This window comes from Bufo gargarizans, chromosome 1, assembly GCF_014858855.1.
Source record: "Bufo gargarizans isolate SCDJY-AF-19 chromosome 1, ASM1485885v1, whole genome shotgun sequence".
NCBI lineage: Eukaryota > Metazoa > Chordata > Amphibia > Anura > Bufonidae > Bufo > Bufo gargarizans.
Window position 1 is genome coordinate 477,556,770 of NC_058080.1, and position 22,792 is coordinate 477,579,561.

General features: G+C 44.2%; 1 protein-coding gene across 2 annotated transcripts in view; it reads right to left on the reverse strand.

Annotated features, from left to right (window-relative positions):
* The window catches only part of LOC122922787 (aminopeptidase O (putative)), a 435,225-nt gene that overhangs the window by 332,369 nt on the left and 80,064 nt on the right, over positions 1-22,792 (reverse strand). For both annotated transcript variants that reach the window (XM_044273518.1, XM_044273526.1), the window contains exon 6: positions 1,223-1,471. In XM_044273518.1, coding sequence (XP_044129453.1) covers positions 1,223-1,471 — 249 coding nt within the window. The remainder of the gene's footprint in view (positions 1-1,222; positions 1,472-22,792) is intronic.

Consider the following 22,792-nt stretch of genomic DNA (forward strand, 5'->3'; position numbering starts at 1 on the left):
ATCAGGGGGGCTTCAAACGGGACATGGTGTCTAAAAACCAGTCCAGCAAAATCTGCCTTCCAAAAACCATGCGGCAGTCCTTTCCTTCTGCGCCCTGCTATGTGACCTTATGTCAGTTTACGACCACATGTGGGGTGTTTCTGTAAACCTCAGAATAAGGGTAATAAATGTTTAGTTTTGTTTGGCTGTTAACCATCTATGTGTTAAAGAAAAAAATGGATTAAAATGGAAAATCTACAAAAAAGAGAAATTTTACATTTTTATTTTCCTTTAATTCTTGTGGAACACTTAAAGGGTTAACAAAGTTTGTAAAATCAGTTTTGAGTAACTTGAGGGGTTTAGTTTCTGCATTGGGGTCATTTATGGGGGGTTTCTATTATGTAAGCCCCACAAAATGACTTCAGACCTGAAATGGTCCTTATAAAGTGGGTTTTCTTAAAAAAATAAAATAGAATTGTTTCCAAAAATCTAAGCTTTCTAACATCCTCAAAAAATAAAATTACATTTACAAAATGATGCAAACATAAGGTAGACATATGGGGAATGTTAAGTACCTAATAATTATTTTTTGAGTTATCACTTTCTGTTTCAAAAACTGAGAAATTGAAATTTTGAAAATTGTTAATTTTTCTAAATCTTTGGTAAATTTGGGATTTTTTCATAAATAAAGGTAAAGTATATTGACTCAATTTTTTGACTGTCATGAAGTCCAACGTGTCACTACAAAACAAACTCAGAATGGCTTGGATAAGTAAACGCATTCCAAAGTTATTACTCACATAAACGGACATGTCAGATTTGCAAAAAATGGCCTTGGCAGGAAGGTGAAAAATGGCCTGGGGTAGAAGGGGTTAAAGTCTTAGCTCGTAGTCTTAGTAGTCACCATTATCAAGAAAAATGTATAAATCTAAATAGAATCTGTGACACAATATCTATGCTCTCCGCATCTCCTCCAGCCCCATAGACAATGAATGGGTCCGCACCCGTTCCGGATAATTGTGGAAAGAATGAAGACCCATTCTACGGACGTCTGAATGGAGCCTAAATGAGTATGTGTCATTTCCTGGAAACATTTCTACAATGAATAGAGGAAAAATGAAAGGGGAGCTTCACTTTCAGTTTTTGTTGAGTTAATGGGGATCTCCAGAAGCAATAGCCATTTTGAAACAGTAAAAAAACATTGATACACTCAAATAATAAACATAAAAGTCATTAGTCTTACCTTGCCATTCCTAAACTGGAGAAGTTAGAAGGCACTATGAGTATATCAAGGCGTGAGAATGGGTGGGTGCCCAACACCGAATAAGCTGCCTCAAGGCACTGAGAAAGGACTGGAATCAACTTCTCTTTACACTGGTGTGTAAGTACATCTGGAGCAAAAACACGATGAGGTATGCAAATCTGGGAGCAGGCCTCAATACTTCTATAACGGCAAGGATATTCCACATGTCTGCATTCCTGTTCTGAGGATCTGATAGATAAGAATCACAGGACTTCAATCAGTTTCCATACCATAACTTAGTTCTCACAACTTTATTACACAAGATCTCTGATGAAAAGAATTGACATTTTTGTATATTTTTCAGTACATCTGTGAATTAAGCTGCATTTACACGGCCCCATGTTTGGGACTATTAGGCCTCTTTTACACGACCGATACGGATTGCGTCATGTCAGGATCTGTTCAGGAAAAAACAGAAAGTTTTGCATGCAAGTTCAGTCTTGTCTGCGATTGCGTTCTGTTTTAGTTTTTTCTGGCGGGTGCAATACATTTTTGATGCGTTTTTCACATGCGTAAAAAAAAAAAAGCTGAAGAATTACAAACTACATCTCATAGTAACCATTAGTGATTTAGTGCATCTAGATTGCATCCGGATGGGCAGCGTGCAGCGAGCCGTTCCCCAGAGGCTCTACTAGTTCCAGGGTTAGGACAGGCCGCGTAGCGGCTACACAGAAAGTTCGTAATTGGTAGGAACTGAGATGAGAAAGGTCCAGACTCTTATGCAAGTTGAGTTGATTTAACCGATACTGGCATAAACAGGTAGCAGATCATACAGAACAGCAGTAGCTCTCGTCTCCGGCAGGTTTTATGTTGCACTGGAAGGTGAACTGGGTGACATAGTTACATAGTTAATACGGTTGAAAAAAGACATACGTCCATCAAGTTCATCCAAGGGATAGGTGGGGACGGGAATCCCAGAAGGAAGTGAGACTCAGATTTCTACACATTTTCATAAGCATTAATGTCATCTTTCTTTTAAGTATTCATCTAAACCCTTTTTAAAACTGACCACTGTTCCTGCTGTGACCACGTCCTGAGGAAGTCTATTCCACACATTCACAGTTCTCACAGTAAAGAAGCTTTGACGCTTCCGGAGACTGAACTTTTTCTTCTCCAGTCGGAAGCAGTGCCCCCTTGTCTTTTGAGGGAATTTGACATGTAAGTTTTTTACTGTATTTTTTGTATGGGCCATTTATATATCTGTATAGGTTAATCATGTCCCCCTCTTTCATCTAGGCTGCATGCCACTGATAGCAGGCTCAGCACCCGGTGGGCTTCTGACTGTCGGGTTTCAGTTGCAACTCTTACAAGGGCTGACTTGACTCTGGCTCCAAATTGCCTGCTGTGCTCTCTGTCGGGCCTCTAAGCCACGACTGCACTGAGCTACTTCTCTAGCCTCTGGCTAGGACCACAACTCAGACTCAAGTAACTCAACAGGCAAGACACCCCTCCCCTTGGACGATCTGGGTGAGCCCACCCCTTCAAGAAGGGGCAGAGAATGCAATGGTTAGTTCCATTCTACTTATAGCTCACTGCCAGACATACTGCCACCTGCTGGTAAACCAGGCGCAGTGCATGAAATAATAATAATATATAAAATAATGGTCACATAGCACTTTCTGAACAGACCTGGAAACAAAAGCATAGTGGTGTCACACATTGGTTAGGCATTAGAAACAGTAGCAGGTTGTAGGAATTGTAGTGCCCGCTCTAGGATACTACAGATAGCAACATAGTTAATAAGGCTGAAAAAAGACATCCAGTTCAATCTGTTATCCTGCAAGTTGATCCAGAGGAAGGCAAAAAAAATAAACTGTGAGGTAGAAGCCAATTTTCCTCACTTTAGGGAAAAACATTCCTTCCAGACTCCAATCAGGCAATCAGAATAACTCCCTGGATCAACGACCCATCTCTAGTATATATAGCATGTAATATTATTACACTCCAGAAATACATCCAGGCCCCTCTTGAACTTTTTTAGTGAATTCACCATCATCACCTCCTCAGGCAGAGAGTTCCATAGTCTCACTGCTCTTACCGTAAAGAATTCTCTTCTATGTTTCTGTACAAACCTTCTTTCCTCCAGACACAGAGGATGTCCCCTTGTCACAGGTACAGTCCTGGGGATAAATAGATGATGGGAGAGATCTATGTACTGACCCCTGATATATTAGATCTTCCCTCAGTCGTCTTTTTTTCTAAAGTGAAAAACACTAATTTTGATAATCTTTCAGGGTACTGTAGTCTACCCATTCCAGTTATTACTTTAGTTGCCCTCCTCTGAACCCTCTCCAGCTCTGCTATGTCTGCCTTGTTCACAGGAGCCCAGAACTGTACACAGTACTTCATGTGTGGTCTGACTAGTGATTTGTAAAGTGGCAGGACTATGCTCTCATAACGGGTATCTATGCCCCTTTTGATTCAACCCATTATCTTTATTGGCCTTGGCAGCAGCTGCCTGACACTGGATTCTACAGCTTAGCTTGCGGCTCACTAAAATTCCTAGGTACTTTTCCATGTCAGTGTTACCATTTAGTATGTACTGGTGACTTGCATTATTCCTTCCCATGTGCATAAGCTTAGATTTGTCAGTGTTAAACCTCATCTGCCTCTAATCGATCCAGATCCATCTTCAGCCCTATACGGTCCTCTTCCGTGTTAATTACTTTACACAGTTTAGTGTCATCTGCAAAAAATTTTATTTTACTGTGCAAGCCTTCTACAAGATCATTAATAAATATATTTTAGAGAATAGGGCCCAATACTGACCCCTGTGGTACCCCACTAGTGACAGTGACCCAATCTGAGTGTGTACCGTTAATAACCACCCTCTGTTTTCTATCACTGAGCCAGTTACTTACCCACATACAGACATTTTCTCCCAGTCCAAGCATTCTCATTTTATATACTAACCTTTTATGTGGTACAGTATCAAAAGCTTTGGAGAAGTCAAGATATATAACATCCATTGACCCCGGTCAAATCTAGAACTTATCTCCTCATAGAAACTGATTAAATTAGTTTGACACGACTGATCCCTCATGAAGCCATGCTGATATGGCGTTATTTGCTTATTTCCATTGAGGTACTCCAAGATAGTATCTCCCAGAAAATCTTCGAACAGTTTACCCAAGACAGATGTTAAACTTACCGGCCTATAGTTTTCCCGGCTCTGTTTTTTGCCCCTTTTTGAATATTGGCAACACATTTTCTATGCGCCAATCCTGTGGAACACTCCCTGTCATTATAGATTCCTTAAATATCAGAAATAAGGGTCTGGCTATGACATTACTTAATTCTCTTAGGATACGGGGGTGTATGCCATCTGGTCCCGACGATTTGTCTATTTTAACCTTTTTAAGACGCCGCTGTACTCCTTCCTGGGTCAGACAGGGCACTTTTAATGGGGAATTTACTTTTACATTCTGCATTTCAACTGACAGTTTATTTTCTTCAGTGAATACAGTGGATAAAAAAATATTTAATAGTTTTGCTTTCTCCACATAGCTCTCTGCAACTCCCCCCTCATTAGTCTGTAAAGGGCTGACACCTTCAGATGTATACCTTTTTCCATTTATATAATAATTGAAGAACGTTTTAGGGTTATTTTTACTCTCTTTTGCAATTAATCTCTCGGTGTCTAGTTTGCCTGCTTTTATTTGTCTTTTACATATTCTATTTTTTCCTTATAGTTTTTCAATGCTTTTTCGCCACCCTCTGTTTTAGTGATTGAAATGCAATTATATTTATCCACATAGGTTTTTTCTTGTTCCTGAACCTTTTATTCCCATAAGGTACACTGCCTGTCCCCAAAAAAAGTTGCCACCAAAAAAAAGTCACACACTCTAATATTTCGTTGGACCATCTTTAGCTTTGATTACGGCATGCATTCGCTGTGGCATTTTTTCGATAAGCTTCTGCAATGTCACAAGATTTATTTCAATCCAGTGCTGCATTCATTTTTCACCAAGATCTTGCATTGATGATGGTAGAGTCTGACTGCTGCGCAAAGCCTTCTCCAGCATATCCCAAAGAATCTCAATGGGGTTAAGGTCTGGACTCTGTGGTGACCAATCCATGTGTGAAAATTATGTCTCATGCTCCCTGAACCACTCTTTCACAATTTGAGCCAGATGAATCCTGGCATTGTCATCTTCGTATATGCCCGTGCCATCAGGGAAGAAAAAATCCATTGATGGAATAACCTGGTCATTCAGTATGTTTAGGTAGTCAGCTGACCTCATTCTTGGAGCACATACTGTTGCTTAACCTAGACCTGACCAACTGCAGCAACCCCAGATCATAGTAGTGCCCCCACAGGCTTGTACAGTAGGCACTAGGCATGATGGGTGCATCACTTCATCTGCCTCTCTTCTTACCCTGATGCGCCCATCACTCTGGAACAGGGTAAATCTTGACTCATCAGACCACATGACCTTCCATTGCTCTAGAGTCCAATCTTTATGCTCCCTAGCAAATTGAAACCTTTTTTTCTGGATTGCCTCACTGATTAGGGGTTTCCTTACGGCTACACAGCTGTTCAGTCCCAATCCCTTTAGTTCCCTTCGCATTGTGCGTGTGGAAATGCTCTTACTTTCACTATTAAACATAGCCCTGAGTTCTACAGTTTTTCTTCAATTTGATTTGACCAAACGTTTAAGTGATCGCCGATCACGATCATTCAGGATTTTTTCCCCGTCACATTTCTTCCTCGAATATGATGGGTCCCCACTATCCTTCCAGTTTTTAATTATACGTTGGACAGTTTTTAACCCAATTTTAGTAGTTTCTGCAATCTCCTTAGATGTTTTCTCTGCTTGATGCATGTCAATGATTTGACCCTTCTCAAACAGACTAACATTTTTTCCACGACCACGAGATGTGTCTTTCGACATGTTTGTTTAAGAAATGAGAAGCAACTCATTGCACCTGTTGGGGTTAAATAACTTGTTGCCAGCTGACAGATAATCGCCCATGCAGTAATTATAAAATAGAAGGCTCATAACTATTTACTTAGTTAAATCCAGGTGGCAACTTTTTTTTTGGACAGGCCAATTAGATTTTAGGATGGTTTTAAAAATATCCAATTTTGTGGCTGCATTTTTATTTTTGAGGACTTTGTCCCAGTTAGTTAGGCCTATGGCCTCTCTTAGTTGGCTAAATTTAGCTTTTTTGAAGTTTGGTATTTTTGTTCCTCCCTGAAGAAACACTCTCTTGAATGACAATTGGAAGGTTATTACTTCATGGTCACTATTTCCCAGGTGTCCCTCAACCTGCACATCTGTTGTTCTGTCAGGTCTATTTGTTAATACTAAGTACAGTGTGGCAGTCCCTCTAGTCGGGTCCTGAACCAATTGGGAAAGGTAATTGTCTTTGGTTATTTCCAAGAACCTGCATGGTATAGGTTTCAGTTTCCCAATATATATCTGGGTAGTTGAAGTCCCCTATAATAACGACCTAATTATGATTTGCCGCCTCATCTATTTAGTTTAGAACTAGATTTTCTGTTGACTCTGGTATATTAGGTAGCTTATAATAAACTGCTATTAGTATTTTATTATTGTTTTTTCCTCCATGTATTTCTACCCACAGTGACTCCACGTGTTCATGTCCCTCACTTATATCTTCCCGGAGTGTGGGCTTTAGACAGGACTTTACATAAAGGCAGACACCTCCCCCTCTCCCTCTCCGGTTTTGACAATCCTTTCTAAACAGACTGTAACCCTGTACGTTAACCGCCCAGTCATAGCTATTATCCAGCCATATCTCAGTTATTCCCACTATGTCCTCCTCACACATCACTAATTCCAGTTCACCAGTTTTATTAGTCAGGCTTCTTGCATTAGTATACATACAATTAAGAGGTTTATGTATATTTTTTACCCTACACCTTTCCCTTTTGAACTGTTCTAGTCCCTCCTTCCATTCCTCCCCTAGTTCCATTACCTTGCCCCAGGTCTGCACTATCTTCCCCTCCTATAACATAATTACCCTCCCCCAGTCCCTAGTTTAAATACTCCTCCAAGGCGCATGCGCGCGGCTCACTGAGGAGGTCATGCTTCTGTGAGCTCCGCTCCGCACGCAGAAGTAATCCTGTTCTTAGCAACGTTTACACAGCTCCACCAGCACCCCTTTCTTACTCAAAAGACCCTGAGGATGACCCGCACCAAGGGCAAGACAAAAACTACGGGCACCTCGGCTCCATCGCAAACACTACTGGACATATTCGAACTCACCAGGCACTCCATCATGGTGGACCCCGTGGCGTCTCCTGCAAGCCCTGCCCTTATCCACTGAAAGTGGTCTCCTGTTTGACTCAGCCATTCTGGACTAAGGTCAGGCAAATCTGTACAATAACATCGCCTCTCTATTCAGTACTGAACTTTTGCAGGCCTGTGGCAGAATTTACCCCCCAAATCCAAGACTTAGGAAACAGAGTGTCTGACCTAGAGACGTGCACTGATGATATCTCAGATGCCATTGGTGCAGACAGGGAGGACATCAACTTACACATGGCCCAGTTGGCTGCCCTTGAGCTGAAAATTGAAGACCTAGAAAATAGGTCACGCAGAGGTAATTTGAGGTTCAGGGGCCTCCCAGAGACTTTCTCCGATCCATCTGCTACCCTGCCCACTTTGTTTGCGGCCCTGCTTCCTCAAGCTGATACAATCCAGCTCCGAATGGAGAGAGTTAATAGGGCTTTGGGAAAACCCCGAGCTCCAGAGCAACCGAGAGATGTTGTACTTAAGCTTCACTATCTGGAGGTGAGAGACCAGATCCTGGCAACAGCCCGAAACTTGACCACCTTACCCGGGCTCCCCTCATCAGTTCATTTATATGCTGATCTGGCACAGTCTACACTCCGCAGAAGCAGGAAGATGAGACCGGTAACACAAGCCTTACAAAAGGCGCAGGTGCGCTATAGTTGGGGGTTCCCTTTTGCCCTCTACTTCCAACGGAACCCCCGTGCCCATATGGTGCAGTCACCGTCTGAAGGCTGTGAGGTTCTACGTGCAGGGATACCAATGGAGCAGTCACCAACACCTACCGCACCGCCGAGACCACAGCAACCAGTCAGGGTCTAGACCAAGGTGCCAGATGCCGCTTTCTCTACAGCTCGTTCACCTGCCCCCTGAGGCATAACCATCGAGGATCATCTACTACCTCTTCATGATTACAAGGACGGAGGGAATGCTCTGCTCAGGACACCCGTTGAAAGTGTTTGCTTCTCCTTTTTATTACTGGGGGGCTGGGTTTCTCCACTTCTTTTGCTTTTTCTCTTTAGACTTATTCCCAATTTTTCACAGGTATTTGGCAAGATGGACTTTCATGTTGCCTCCTACATTAGGGCTATCTGGGGTGGGGCTGGTGACAGTTGAAGCCCTCGTCCTCCCCCCATCTGGCCCATGTCCTATATTTGCCAGGCTTGGCACTACTTTTTTTCATGTTGCTATGTGCTTTCGAGCACTATGTTAACTTTTTTTGTTTTACTGTTCCCCTGTTTTTTTTTTTCTGTCGCTATATTGGGTAGTCACTTGTTAATTTTTGGTTTGTAGTATAGCAGGGGGACCCCTGCAGGTGGTGACATCAGGCGCTCTCTGGTACCCATACAACTTCCCTTATTATTCTATCATGTGTAAGATCCTAACCCATAATGTAAGGGAATTTAACTCCCCGCAGAAGAGCAAAATGGCTTTTTCCACTTACTTGATACATGCGTCCGACGTCGCCTGCCTCCAGAAGTCGCACTTTACTCCCAATTCTCACTCGAAATACCTTTACCCGCAGTACACTAGATTTTTTTTCCTCCACATACCGTTCTAAAAGGAGAGGTGTGGTTACAATGCTTTGAAACTCTTTCCCATTCTATATATCTCAGTCTATTATTTACCCTAATGGTAGATATGTGATTTTAGTGGGTAACTATAGGGATGGTATCTTATGTATAGTCAATGTCTATGCCCCAAATGACGACCCCATTGCCTTTTTTTTGTAATATGAAGCTGCTTATTGAATCTCTTACATACAATAGACTTCTGTGGTGCGGGGACTTTAATTTTGTCATCAATCCCCTTTTGGATTGCTCTTCCCCTCCCCCTCATCCTCGCCCATCTTTCCACTCAGCCCAAGTACACCAGGTTTTTTAATATCTATCCTTAGCTGACACATAGAGAGAATAGACCTCCCCAAAGGAGTTATACTTACTTTTCTCCAGACCACCATTTATATACCCGTATCCATATGATCCTGGCCTCTGACTCTTGTTTGCCATATTTGCTATACTCCAGGCACATTGTGTCGCCATTGTCTGATCATGATGTGGCTCTGGCGGAGCTCGCCTTCTCGAGTCCGGCGTACACTCCATTTTCCTGGAGACTGAATGAGTCTCTCTTAACTCGCTCAACTATACATGATCAGCTCCAGGCTGAGCTGCAGACCTTCTTTACTGAGAATGTCACTCCAGAGGTAGACCCCATGGCTTTCATGCCAGGGAAACTTATAGGAGTGGCGTCCCGACTTAAGGGGGAACGGAATTCCACTCAGATTGCTTTGGAATCTAAACTGTGTAGACTGGTCTGAGCACATCAACGGGCTTCATCACTCTACCTTCTCAAAGCTGTAAAGGTCACTAAGCTGCAGCTGAATATGCTGCTTTCCCATAACACTGAAAAGGCTCTCCGATGGACTGCCTCCTATTATTATAAGTATGCAAACAAACCAAATAAAATGATGGCCCGTCAGTTGAAAGCTAGGCAGAAGATTAATCAGGATTTCCAAAACCGTACCCGATCAGGATATACCTCTAATCCTAATTCTATTTATGATACCTTCCAGGAGTTCTATCATAAGCTATATACAGTATCAGGCCTTCGTTGGGCCCTGGAACCGTGGAGGGCGACTTTTTAACATCTATCCCACTCTCTCAGGTATCTCTTGACGTGCTAGCTAGTCTTGATGAAGTGGTCACCGCAAAGGAGGTGGAATACACCATCAAAGCCTTGAAGGTAGGTAAGGCCCTTGGACCTGATGGCCTGTCAGCACTTTATTATAAAAAAAATTGCCTCACTATTGATCCCACATATTGTCCATTACTGCAACCATCTTTTACAAGGAGCTATGATACCCCCCACACTCCCACCCCGAATTCCTCTCTGCTAAGATTACTGTAAGGCCTAAACCAAATAGAGCCCCCCTGGTGCCCTCTAATTACAGACCTATCTCTCTCCCTAAATTAGATAACAAAATCTTCACCTTTCTTTTGGCTCACCGACTTAACCAGTTGTTGCCAGAACTTGTACACTTGGTTTTATACCAGGTAGGGAAGCGCCAGATAACATCCGAAAAATCTTGAACTTAATTCAAGAGGCCAATAGGACTCATACCCCACTAGCAGTCCTAGCTCTTGATACTGAAAAAACCTTCGACACCGTGGCTTAGGATTATCTTTAACAAGTTCTATGCGCTATGTGCATCAGGGAATCTTTTTTGAGGGCAACTCATTTTTTACCCAATCCGATCGAGAGGGGTACACGTCAGGGCTGCTGTAATGACCGGCGTCACGCACAGGGAGGGAAAAGGGAAAGCCCTGCCCAAGGGAGAGGGAAAGGTGGTGACCCCTGACTCACCTTGCGGCTGGCACCTGACTGCCCTGACGTCCCTAGACGGGTTCCTCACCCGTGCGGCGATCACGTGCCTAAACCCTGGCTTTCCCTAAAATGAGCCCTAGATAGTGAACGGGCCGGTGGGATCGCTAGTCCGCACCACTGACACTAAGAGGAAAACACCAGGGAGAGGACAGACAATACAGACAAACATATAATCCCAGGTGGGCGACAACAGCAGACCACAAAGGTCCAACAGGGATCCGGAGGGAAACGTTCTGGACCAACAACCAGAGAACGCAGCAACACAGCTCCAGTGGGTCAGTATAGAAGTCCAGGCAGGAAGCTCTATATCTGGCAACCAGAGAAGTGAGAGAGGGGAATATAAGGAGGTTGGGAGTGCTGGACAAGGAACAGCTGAGGAGAAGGAGCTACAGATCCCTGAATGAGCCAAAAAGGTTTGCAAAGCAAACCCAGAAAGCTACCATAAAGAAACAGCCCTATCTATCTACATAGAGCGTGCAGCCAACCGCTGCGACTTCCTGACCCCGGGTATAACGGAGTTAGGTGTGGTTCTTGACACCCTCGTGACAGTACCCCCCTCTCTACGAGGGGCCTCCGGACACTCAGGACCAGGTCTCTCAGGATGAGAGGCATGAAAAGCCCGAACTAGCCTGTCGGCGTTTACCTCAGACGCAGGAACCCACATTCTTTCCTCGGGACCGTAACCCCTCCAATGCACCAGATATTGAAGAGAGCGGCGGACCAGACGAGAATTAACAATTTTGGATATCTGAAACTCTAGACTACCATCTACAACAACAGGAGGGGGTGGCAGCGGTGACGGTTCTAGAGGTGGAACATATTTCTTGAGTAACGATTTATGAAAGACGTTATGGATTTTAAAAGTCTGAGGTAGCTCCAGGCGGAAAGCCACGGGGTTAATGATGGCTATAATTTTGTAAGGACCAATGAACCTAGGACCCAGTTTCCAAGAGGGAACCTTTATTTTAATATTCCTAGTAGATAACCACACATAGTCATTCACTCCTAGGTCCGGACCTGGCGACCGTCTCTTATCAGCCATGCATTTTATTTACCTCCCATATTCCTCAAGTTAACTTGCACCTTCTGCCATACCGATAAAAGAGATGACGAAAAGCGTTCCTCTTCGGGAACCCCAGAAGACCCCCCCTCTTTGAAAGTACAGAATTGGGGATGAAAACCATATGCACCAAGAAATGGCGACTTGCCAGTGGATTCCTGACATCGATTATTTATGGCAAACTCAGCTAACGGTAAATATGATGACCACAACTCTTGGTTTTCAGACACAAAACATCTTAGATATGTTCTAAGGTTTTGGTTGGTACGCTCAGTCTGTCCATTCGACTGAGGATGGAAAGCTGAGGAAAATGACAAGTGTACCCCCAGACGGGAACAAAAAGCTTTCCAAAATTTAGAAATAAACTGGGTACCCCGATCCGAAACAATATCGGAAGGGACCCCGTGAAGCTTCACGATTTCACTGATGAATACCTGAGCAAGAGTCTTGGCATTAGGTAGTGCGGGTAATGCAATGAAGTGTACCATTTTGCTAAACCTGTCCACGACTACCAAAATAACTGTTTTACCCGCAGACAAAGGTAAGTCAGTGATAAAATCCATTGACAGATGTGTCCATGGTCTATTGGGAATGACGAGTGGTAATAGAGACCCTGCAGGACGTGTATGCGAAACTTTTGCGCGCGCACAGGTAGAACAAGAAGACACAAAATCCAATACATCCTGACGCAACCTTGGCCACCAAAAACGACGAGACAATAGCTCCAAGGTTGCTTTACTACCCGGGTGCCCAGCAAGTGCCGAATTATGATGTTCTCTGAGGGGCAAGAAACCGGGGTGTCCCCCTGGGCCTCTAACACCTTCCCCTCCAGAGCAGAGTTTACCACAGAAACAACCACTCCTCTTTGAAGAATGGGTACCGGATCACTCACATTACCCCCTCCAGGACGATAGGTAATAACAAAGTTAAACCTGGTAAAAAATTGCGACCACCTAGCTTGTCTAGGTGTGAGACGCTTAGCTGATTCGAGGTACAGAAGATTTTTGTGGTCCGTAATCACAGTGACGGGGTGGACTGCCCCCTCTGAAAAGTGACGCCATTCTTCAAACGCTAGTTTAATAGCTAATAGTTCCCTATTGCCAATATCGTAGTTCTTTTCTGCTGCAGATAGTTTTTAAAAAAAGAAAGCACAAGGACGCCATTTGCCAGGAGACGGACCCTGAGACAGCACCGCCCCCACTCCCACCTCTGACGCATCGACTTCAACAATAAAAGGCTGAGAGACATCAGGTTGGACTAGTACAGGTGCCGAGGTAAACCTCTCTTTTAGAGAGGAAAAAGCAACTTTAGCGGCGTCAGACCATTTAGAAAAATCAGTCCCCTTCCTAGTCATGTCAGTAAGGGGTTTTACAATAACTGAATAATTTTTAATGAATTTCCTATAGAAATTCGCGAAGCCCAAGAACCGTTGCAGTGCTTTGAGGTTCTCAGGAAGATCCCAATCTAAAATTGCCTGGACCTTCCTAGGATCCATACGGAAACCTGAAGCAGATAATAAATAACCTAGGAATTGTATCTCCTGAACGGCGAAGACACATTTTTCAATTTATCATATCATTTATTCGTCCGTAGGACCTGCAGTACTTGTCTGACATGCACCTCATGTGTTCTCAGATCAGACGAATAAATAAAAATATAATCTAGGTATATTACCACAAACCTGCCGATTAGATGACTAAAAATGTAATTAACAAAATGTTGAAAGACGGCAGGAGCATTGGTCAGACCGAAAGGCATAACTAGATTTTCATAATGCCCCTCAGGGGTGTTAAAAGCTGTCTTCCACTCATCCCCCTCCTTGATACGAATAAGATTGTAGGCCCCCCTAAGATCAAGTTTGGAGAACCACCTAGCACCCGCAATCTGGTTAAACAGGTCAGGAATGAGAGGAAGAGGGTATGGGTCTCGGATGGTTATCTGATTTAATTCGCGAAAATCTAGGCAAGGACGCAGACCCCCATCTTTCTTTTTAACGAAGAAAAACCCTGCAGCCACGGGTGAAGAAGAGGGTCTGATGTGTCCCTTAGCCAAGCTCTCGGAGATATAATCTTTCATGGCTTGTCTCTCTGGACCCGAAAGATTATATAACCTGGTCTTGGGTAATTTTGCGCCGGGAATAAGGTTAACCGGGCAATCATAAGGACGGTGAGGTGGTAACTTCTGACAACCCTTTTCAGAAAAAACTTCCTCAAAATCCGAAATAAATGTAGGTAGGGTAGTTATGGAGGTGACTAAGCAATTGCTATTTAAGCAATTTTCTCAGCAATGCTCACTCCACTCCGATATCTCCCTGGCCTGCCAATCCACCACTGGATTGTGCGCTACCAACCAGGGAAGGCCCAGCACTACCGGAGTGGGAAGCCCCTCCAGAACATAACATGAAAACATCTCGCCTACGGCGAACCTCAGGAGGACGGACCTGACGAGTGGTTCCTCCTAGCTGCATAGGCTCGTCTAAGTCCGTACAGACTAACTGCTGCTTGGGAGGGGTTACCAATTGCTCCTGTTTTTTCAACCTGTCCCTAAGGCGTCTATCTATTCGGATAGAAAGGGACATAACCGCATCAAGGGAAAAGGGGGTCTCATATAATGCAAGCGCATCCTTAACCCTTTCGGATAACCCAGAGCAGAACTGACTCCTGAGAGCCGGGTCGTTCCATTGGGTATCCGTAGCCCACCTACGGAAGTCAGAGCAATACTCCTCTACCGGCCGCTCTCCCTGTAGGAGTCTCCGTAATCTTGATTCAGCCAGTGCGACTCGGTCAGGGTCGTCATATATGAAACCCAAGGCCCCAAAAAACTCATCCACTGACCGAAGAGCCTGGGAATCAGTGGGTAAAGAGAACGCCCAGGACTGCGGGTCCCCCTGCAGCAGGGAAATAACAACCCCCACCCGCTGTTCTTCATTACCAGAGGAGTAAGGGCGCAGTTTAAAATATAATTTACAGGCCTCACGGAATGTCACAAACTTGTCCCTTCCCCCAGAAAATCTGTCAGGGAGAGGAACCTTGGGTTCCGCAACAACCTGGTTACCAGTAGCAACCGCTGGGCTTGCGGTCAGTTGTAATTGCGGCTGTTGCTGGAGGACCGACGCCTTCAATCCTGCCACCTCCAAAGACAGGCCATGAAATTGCTTGGACAGAGCAGCAATTGCATCCATACTGGATTCTAAGTAGGTTAAAAAAAAAAAATTAAATTTTTTTTCTTTTTTTTTCTTTACCTACACAAAATAAGGGCCATATATAATGTAATGACTGGCGTCACGCACAGGGAGGGAAAAGGGAAAGCCCTGCCCAAAGGAGAGGGAAAGGTGGTGACCCCTGACTCACCTTGCGGCTGGCACCTGACTGCCCTGACGTCCCTAGACGGGTTCCTCACCCGTGTGGCGATCACGTGCCTAAACCCTGGCTTTCCCTAAAATGAGCCCTAGATAGTGAACGGGCCGGTGGGATCGCTAGTCCGCACCACTGACACTAAGAGGAAAACACCAGGGAGAGGGCAGACAATACAGACAAACATATAATCCCAGGTGGGCGACAACAGCAGACCACAAAGGTCCAACAGGGATCCGGAGGGAAACGTTCTGGACCAACAACCAGAGAACGCAGCAACACAGCTCCAGTGGGTCAGTATAGAAGTCCAGGCAGGAAGCTCTATATCTGGCAACCAGAGAAGTGAGAGAGGGGAATATAAGGAGGTTGGGAGTGCTGGACAAGGAACAGCTGAGGAGAAGGAGGAGCTACGGATCCCTGAATGAGCCAAAAAGGTTTGCAAAGCAAACCCAGAAAGCTACCATAAAGAAACAGCCCTATCTATCTACATAGAGCGCGCAGCCAACCGCTGCGTCTTCCTGACCCCGGGTATAACGGAGTCAGGCGTGGTTCTTGACACCCTCGTGACAGCTGCCCCTTGTCCCTGGCTTTATTTGCTCTAACAATGAGGGCCCCCTTGCTATTCACATTAGATCTCACCCTGATATTACTGGTCTTTCTGTGGGTAACATTGAGCATAAGTTAAATCTCTTTGCTGATGACCTCCTCCTCTCCATCACTAAACCCCTCCTGTCATTTCCATCTTTATTGAAGGTGTTGGACTCTTTCTCCACGGTCTCAGGGCTCTCTATCAATCATTCCAAATCGGAGCTCCTTTTTTGTAACAGCCCGTCCCAGATTAGATCTTTCCTATCACAAAAGTTCTCATTCCAGATCAAACATAACTACATTCCATATCTGGGAATATCATTGCCCAGTAGATCAGATACGGTATGTAAAACTAAGTATCCTCCTCTTTATCTCAAAATTAGAGAGGAGCTTCGGGACTGGAGATACGTCCCAGTTACACATTATTTACACATTATTAGAATGGTGGTCCTCCCCAGACTTCTTTATCTATTTAGAACCCTCCCTGTCCTGGTACCCAGTACTGATCTGAAGGTTTTGCAAGCAGAGGCCCTGAAGTTCGTGTGGGCTGATAAGTGTCCTCGTATAGCTCAGCAAACAATGTGTCGCCACAAGTCCCAGGGAGGCCTTTCAGTTCCTGACTTCCTTAAATATTATAAAGCAGCCCGATTGGCAAGACTGTTCCTGACACACCTTGAACCAAAGGCTCATCCTCTGTAGATATCTTTGGAGCAATCATTGTTTGCTCCATATAGTTGGAGGGCCTGGACTTGGTCTCGACTCCTCTTACCGCCTATTGTCCGCACAACGTCACTCTTATCCCATGATTCGCTATACTCTTTATATAAACAGGGTTTGCTTTTTAGGATTTATGGGACACTTAATGCTGTTCCAGAGGGAGCTAAGCTACCATATATGAAGGCCTGGGAGGAGGATCTGAATCTAGCCTACCCAGCCTCCAGATGGCAACAGCACTCCCAGACTTTGAATAAGGGCAGTTGGCAAACCACCTTAGCAGTAAAATCAATCAAAATACTTTATAGGACCCAGCCAAATTACACTGCATATACCCAGAAATCTCTCCCTGGTGTTTCCGTGGATGTGACGAGGAAGGCACAAAGCTTCATATATGGTGGACCTGCACAGTTGTGTGTATGTTCTGGAGCCAAATTAGTGCCCTACTGTCCTCTGTGCTAGGATGTTCCTATCCCACATCTTTACCTTTATGTCTCCTGGGAGATAACCCCTCTTGGTTAACATTTGCTAAATTTAAGCTATCACAGTACATACTCCTAGCTGCTTGAATTCATATAGCTTTCAAATGGCGTTCTACTACGCTCAGTTTCCAAGCGGTACTAGATAGAACCAATAGGATACTCTTATATGAAAGGCTTAATGCCATCCGCACAGATACATTTGCCGCCTTTCAGAAGTTCTGGGAGCCCTGGTTGTCCTCTTCCTACTATGTTATTATTTTTATTTAGTGCATCTGACCAGTGATTTATGTGACTATGTAACCCCAATATTTTCCCATGTACCCAGATCTGTACACTTATTTGAATGTTATCCACTCATTTTTCTTTTCATTTATCTTTTTATTTTGCTGTATTTTATGATATACTGTTTCAAAACTTCAATAAATAACCTTTGAAACATAAACACTCCTCCAACCTTCTAGCCATCTTCTTCCCCAAAACAGCTGCCCCTTCTTCATTGAGGTGCAGCCCATCCCTACGATAGAGCCTGTAGCCAAAAGAGAAGTCGGCCCAGTTCTCCAGGAACCCAAACCTACACCAGGTTTTGAGCCACTTGTTAACCTCCCTAATCTCACGCTGCCTGTCTTGTGTGACTCGTGGTACAGGCAGTATTTTGGAAAACACTACCTTTGAGGTCCTTGTCCTAAGCTTGTGACCTAAATCCCTAAAATCATTTTCAAGAACGCTCCACCTACCTCTAACTTTGTCATTGGTTTCCGATATGGACCATGACTGCTGGATCTTCTCCAGCCCCTCCCAGTAATCTGTCAACCCGATCTGGGATGTGTCGAACTTGAGCGCCAGAAAGACAACACACCGTTCGACGATCCCGGTCTTTGTGACAGATTGCCCTATCTGTACCCCTAATAATTCTCCCACTACCAGCACCTGTCTGGCCTGCCCTGCTCTCCTGGTCCCCTGATTAGTGGAGCTGACATTCCCCTGACTGGCAGAGGAAGTGTCTGGCTGCAGCAGTGCTCTCCCTGAACTGACATCCCTCTCATCTGCCAACCTTGAAAGCTTGTTGGGCTGTGTCAGATCAGTGCTAGCCTCCCTAGCACTCTTCCCTCTACCCCACTTTGTTACCCAGCTAACTACCTCACTTTCCTGAGCCTCCATACTACCACCCTCCTCTGCATCTGCCCCATAGAGTGCCTGCTCCAAATTACCAACGCTTCTCAATGTTGAAATTCGCCCGGTTAGATACACGATATGTGATTCCAAACAGGCAATTTGCTAATATTTTGAACAAAGATATGCATCCTCGAACGGCTGTTCCAGGACTGCATACATTAGACAAGATGTACACTGGACTGCGGCGTCAATAATGGAACCCATACTAAATGGGGATTACACAAGAAAAGAAGAAAAAATACAATATAGTGTAGTGATAAGAAATTGATTTACTGTAGTGCCCTCCTAAGGTCCCTGAATCTCAAGTCACGTAATCTAAAGTCACACACTTATTATCAAACATGCGAACGCTCACAAACTCGCATTGTTTGTTTGCTTGTATGTGAAGCTCCCAAACAGCTTCAAACCAGACAGTTTTTTTCCCTCTGGATTCAAAGGCCAATCCATTTTTCACGCAAGCCCCAATCACTTCTATGGAGCCTGAGCTGCGTGAAATATGAAGAATATAGAACATGCTGCGATTTTTCCTGAGAGCATTAAAAACAACGCTCATGTACACAGACCCATTGAAATGAATGGGTCAGGATTCAATCCAGATGCTATGCGTTTGTTTCATGCATCGCACCCAGAAGGAAAACTCACTTGTGTGAAAGAGGCCTTATCTGGAATGAACATCTCTACAAACATTCATTCCCAATAAACAGTCCGCATATCACCTGATTAACGAGTGTAACGCTTTTTCATTGGGTGAAATGTTCTGAGGTGTGGACATGTCAATCATTGTTCCCGGGCAGCAGATCGTGTGGTCTAAACAGCTGCCCAGAAACAATGATTTTGTATGGGGACAAGTGATAGCAGCAGCCATTGCTCATTCGCATACTGTGGAGGTGATCGCTGCATGGAAATGTAGCTCTTCACCTCCACTTAACAAGCAGCTGATTTTTGGGAAGGAACGCTTCCTTCCCGACAATCAGCTGCTCCTCACAGCGTCTAAATGCGCCTTTACTATGACTAGTAAACAAACGACATAATACACATAAATGAGGAAAACTCATTATCTATATAAATGAATTTCTAGCAGCCTGTAATGAAGGTCCAGATGGGTATTACTAGCTGGGTGTTCGTTCCTGCACAACTTGACCCTGTCCAATCAGTGCTGCCAGTATCAGGGGGAATGCTTATTCCTACTGTTTAAATTGTTGATTAGTTTATTACTCTGTAATGTCTGATTTTGGTTGTACATGCTGTGGAATATGCTGTGCTATATAAATAAAGATTATTATTGCATGGCTGTGTTCTTGATTTTATGCACCTGTTTGCAAAGGGTGTGGCTGAAACAACTCAACAATTAGTAGGGCTGGCCACACACTTTTGGCCATAGAATGTACGGCCTCTTTCACACAAGTGTATCAAAATACCTCTGTATTCCGGCTCTGGGATATTCATGAATGCCGAATTATATACCATTCAGATTATCACCAGTATTGCTTCAGTAATTCATCCAGATTTATATGTGTATTCCTTCCTTTATGCACTCCCATAGACTATAAGGGGCGCATTTTGAAGCAAAACCATGACATGCTATGTATTTCAAATACTGACATAAATTTTACACCCAGTCCTATTCATTAACATTAGCAGCAGATTCCGGTACACAAAATACACGTCATATACGGATTGAGGAATGATCAACTTCCCGCACATAATAAAGTAATAAATCCCTAATAAAAAGCAATAGAAATGTTGCATGTTTATTCACTTTAAAGAAAAGATAAAACATCATTTTGGGACTGTACACTTTTTTCCGCTTTGATGGAAAGTCAACACATTACAGTAATGTACAGCTGGAACAAGTTTTTTCTTTTTATTATTTGAAGGTGTGGTCTTTTAAAATTCTTCAGAATGAGGAGCGGCTGTTTAAGGATTATCTCTTGACTAATATTTTCCCTCTATACATTTTAGCTCTGGGCTAAAAATTTAGACATCCTAGTTCATACTAAGCATTTAGCACAGCCCATTTTTCTCTGAGACATATCTGACCTTAGTTTGTTTAAGGAAATTCTTGATTTGTGATTTGAATTTTTTTTTTTTATGGCTTTTTTAAAACTTTCTTTACAATTATTTTAAGTCCACTTATGGGGGCCTTTAATATGCAATCTCTACATCCCTTCTTCCATAGACTACTGTGATTTAATGCCAAATTCTATTTATATTTCTATGGTGCACTGCCACCAGCAGGGTACAATAGAAATTACCACTCTGTTGACCTAGAACTCTTCAGAGAGATCCAGGCTATTAGAGACAATGAACGGCTTCCCTGATCCACACACAGGGAAGCCATTGGGACCCCGAGAACGCAGCATTCAGGGGTAAAGCCGTCTCAGATGCCGTGGTGTCAATTGACCATAGCATGTGATGGATTAAAGGTCTGCTTAACACAGCAGAAATCCCTGTGGTTATGGTGTCCAATGTGTCCGCAAGCGGGCGCAATCTTTAAAGACCAACTTCCGCTGTACATGTCTGGGGAGGGTTAATATACCTTTATGTTCAAATTTTTTTTACCTCAAATTTTCCTTACAAAATCTTTTCTTTCACTTGCATTCTAAAATGAGCTCGCTCCAGCTGTGTTCAAACAGTGTGACAGAAATGACAAGTTTAAAGCACCATTCATGGCTAATGAGCAAGTTTTAATTTTGCCAAAGACAGCTGGGTGGCTCAACATTATTTATCTGAAATTTTCAGTTTGTTATAAAGACAGAATGTTGCAGAATTACTCACACAGAAAAAATTCTCCCAAACTTGCTTATGTGATACTTGTCATATTTGAATTGTTGTTTAAATTGTTTTACTTTTTGTGTTTAAACTCCTATAAAAGGGATCATATGTGAAAATCTGTTAAAAATATACAATGCAACAGCACTCTGCAAACCAAATAAAGTACAAAAAAAAGTATTTTAATGCTAATGCTATGCTTATTAAAGGGAACCTGTCACCCAAAAATCGCCTATTAAGCTGTTTACAGTACCTTATAGTGCTGTATAGTCGTTTCCTGATGCACTTTTTGTTAGTTTTGCAGCATGTATGCTCAGTCAGAAATCGATGTTATATTCAGCTGCTGCCCCGTGCTTCAAGTCAGGCTTGAAGTCACGGGGGCAGCGGCCTCGGCGTCTTACATGGCCCTCTCCCCGCCCCCTGCCTCTGTGACTGACAGCCGAAATCCGATTCCGGGACCGCGCTCAACGGCCGCATGCGCAGTAAAGGGCGGCAGGAGCGCGGTCCCGGCTGCCGCGCGTACTACGCGCCGTCTTACTTTCGCCGCACTGCGCATGCGCCCGACATCCTGTATCAAACGCGCCCGCGCCAGGCATCTGGGCGCGGGCGCGTTTGATACAGGATGTCGGGCGCATGCGCAGTGCGGCGAAAGTAAGACGGCGCGTAGTACGCGCGGCAGCCGGGACCGCGCTCCTGCCGCCCTTTACTGCGCATGCGGCCGTTGAGCGCGGTCCCGGAATCGGATTTCGGCTGTCAGTCACAGAGGCAGGGGGCGGGGAGAGGGCCATGTAAGACGCCGAGGCCGCTGCCCCCGTGACTTCAAGCCTGACTTGAAGCACGGGGCAGCAGCTGAATATAACATCGATTTCTGACTGAGCATACATGCTGCAAAACTAACAAAAAGTGCATCAGGAAACGACTATACAGCACTATAAGGTACTGTAAACAGCTTAATAGGCGATTTTTGGGTGACAGGTTCCCTTTAAGTAAATTTGAGATTCTTGGCAAATACATTTTGTACAAAATTATTTGGGCCTGTCTGCCATACGTCAAGGCGATCTCTGTAAGACGGGAACCTGTTATGTACCATGACGGCTACCATAAAATTCAGGGAAAATAGGTTCCACATGCATGCTGGGCCCACAATAGGTTCCACATGCATGCTGGGCCCACCTTAATTTTGCATGCCAAGTCCACTTCACACCTCTCTTGGTGCCAAAAGGCTTCCAGTGAGTGAGGACACTCCTGACCAGCCTGTCTTCCCCACAGGCTGATTTTAATTAGTGTAGGTATTAAGCTGTAGTCTGCACTCCCTCACTCACTAGAAGCCTTTTGGCACCAGGAGAGGTATAGGGTGGACTCTCTTGCATTTGTTGGGGCCGTCTGGCACCAGGAGAGGTGTGGAGTGGGCTCGGCATGCATGTTGGTACTTGCATTCCCTGGATTTAATGGAGGCCATTTTGGCACCAAAAATGAGAAAAACACATACGGAAGTGTGAATGTACCCTAAAGGGGTTGTCGAAGTTATTTTTATTGATGACCTATATCCATATCGGATCGGGGAGGTCCGATACCCGTCACCCCTGCCGATCAGCTGTTTAAAGAGAAAGCGCACACTGTGCCAGCACAGACTTCCCTTCATTGTTTACCTGTTCACCATCACAACAGCAAGTGTAATTACATCTAAGCCATCCCATTCACTTCGATGGGACGGCTCGTTC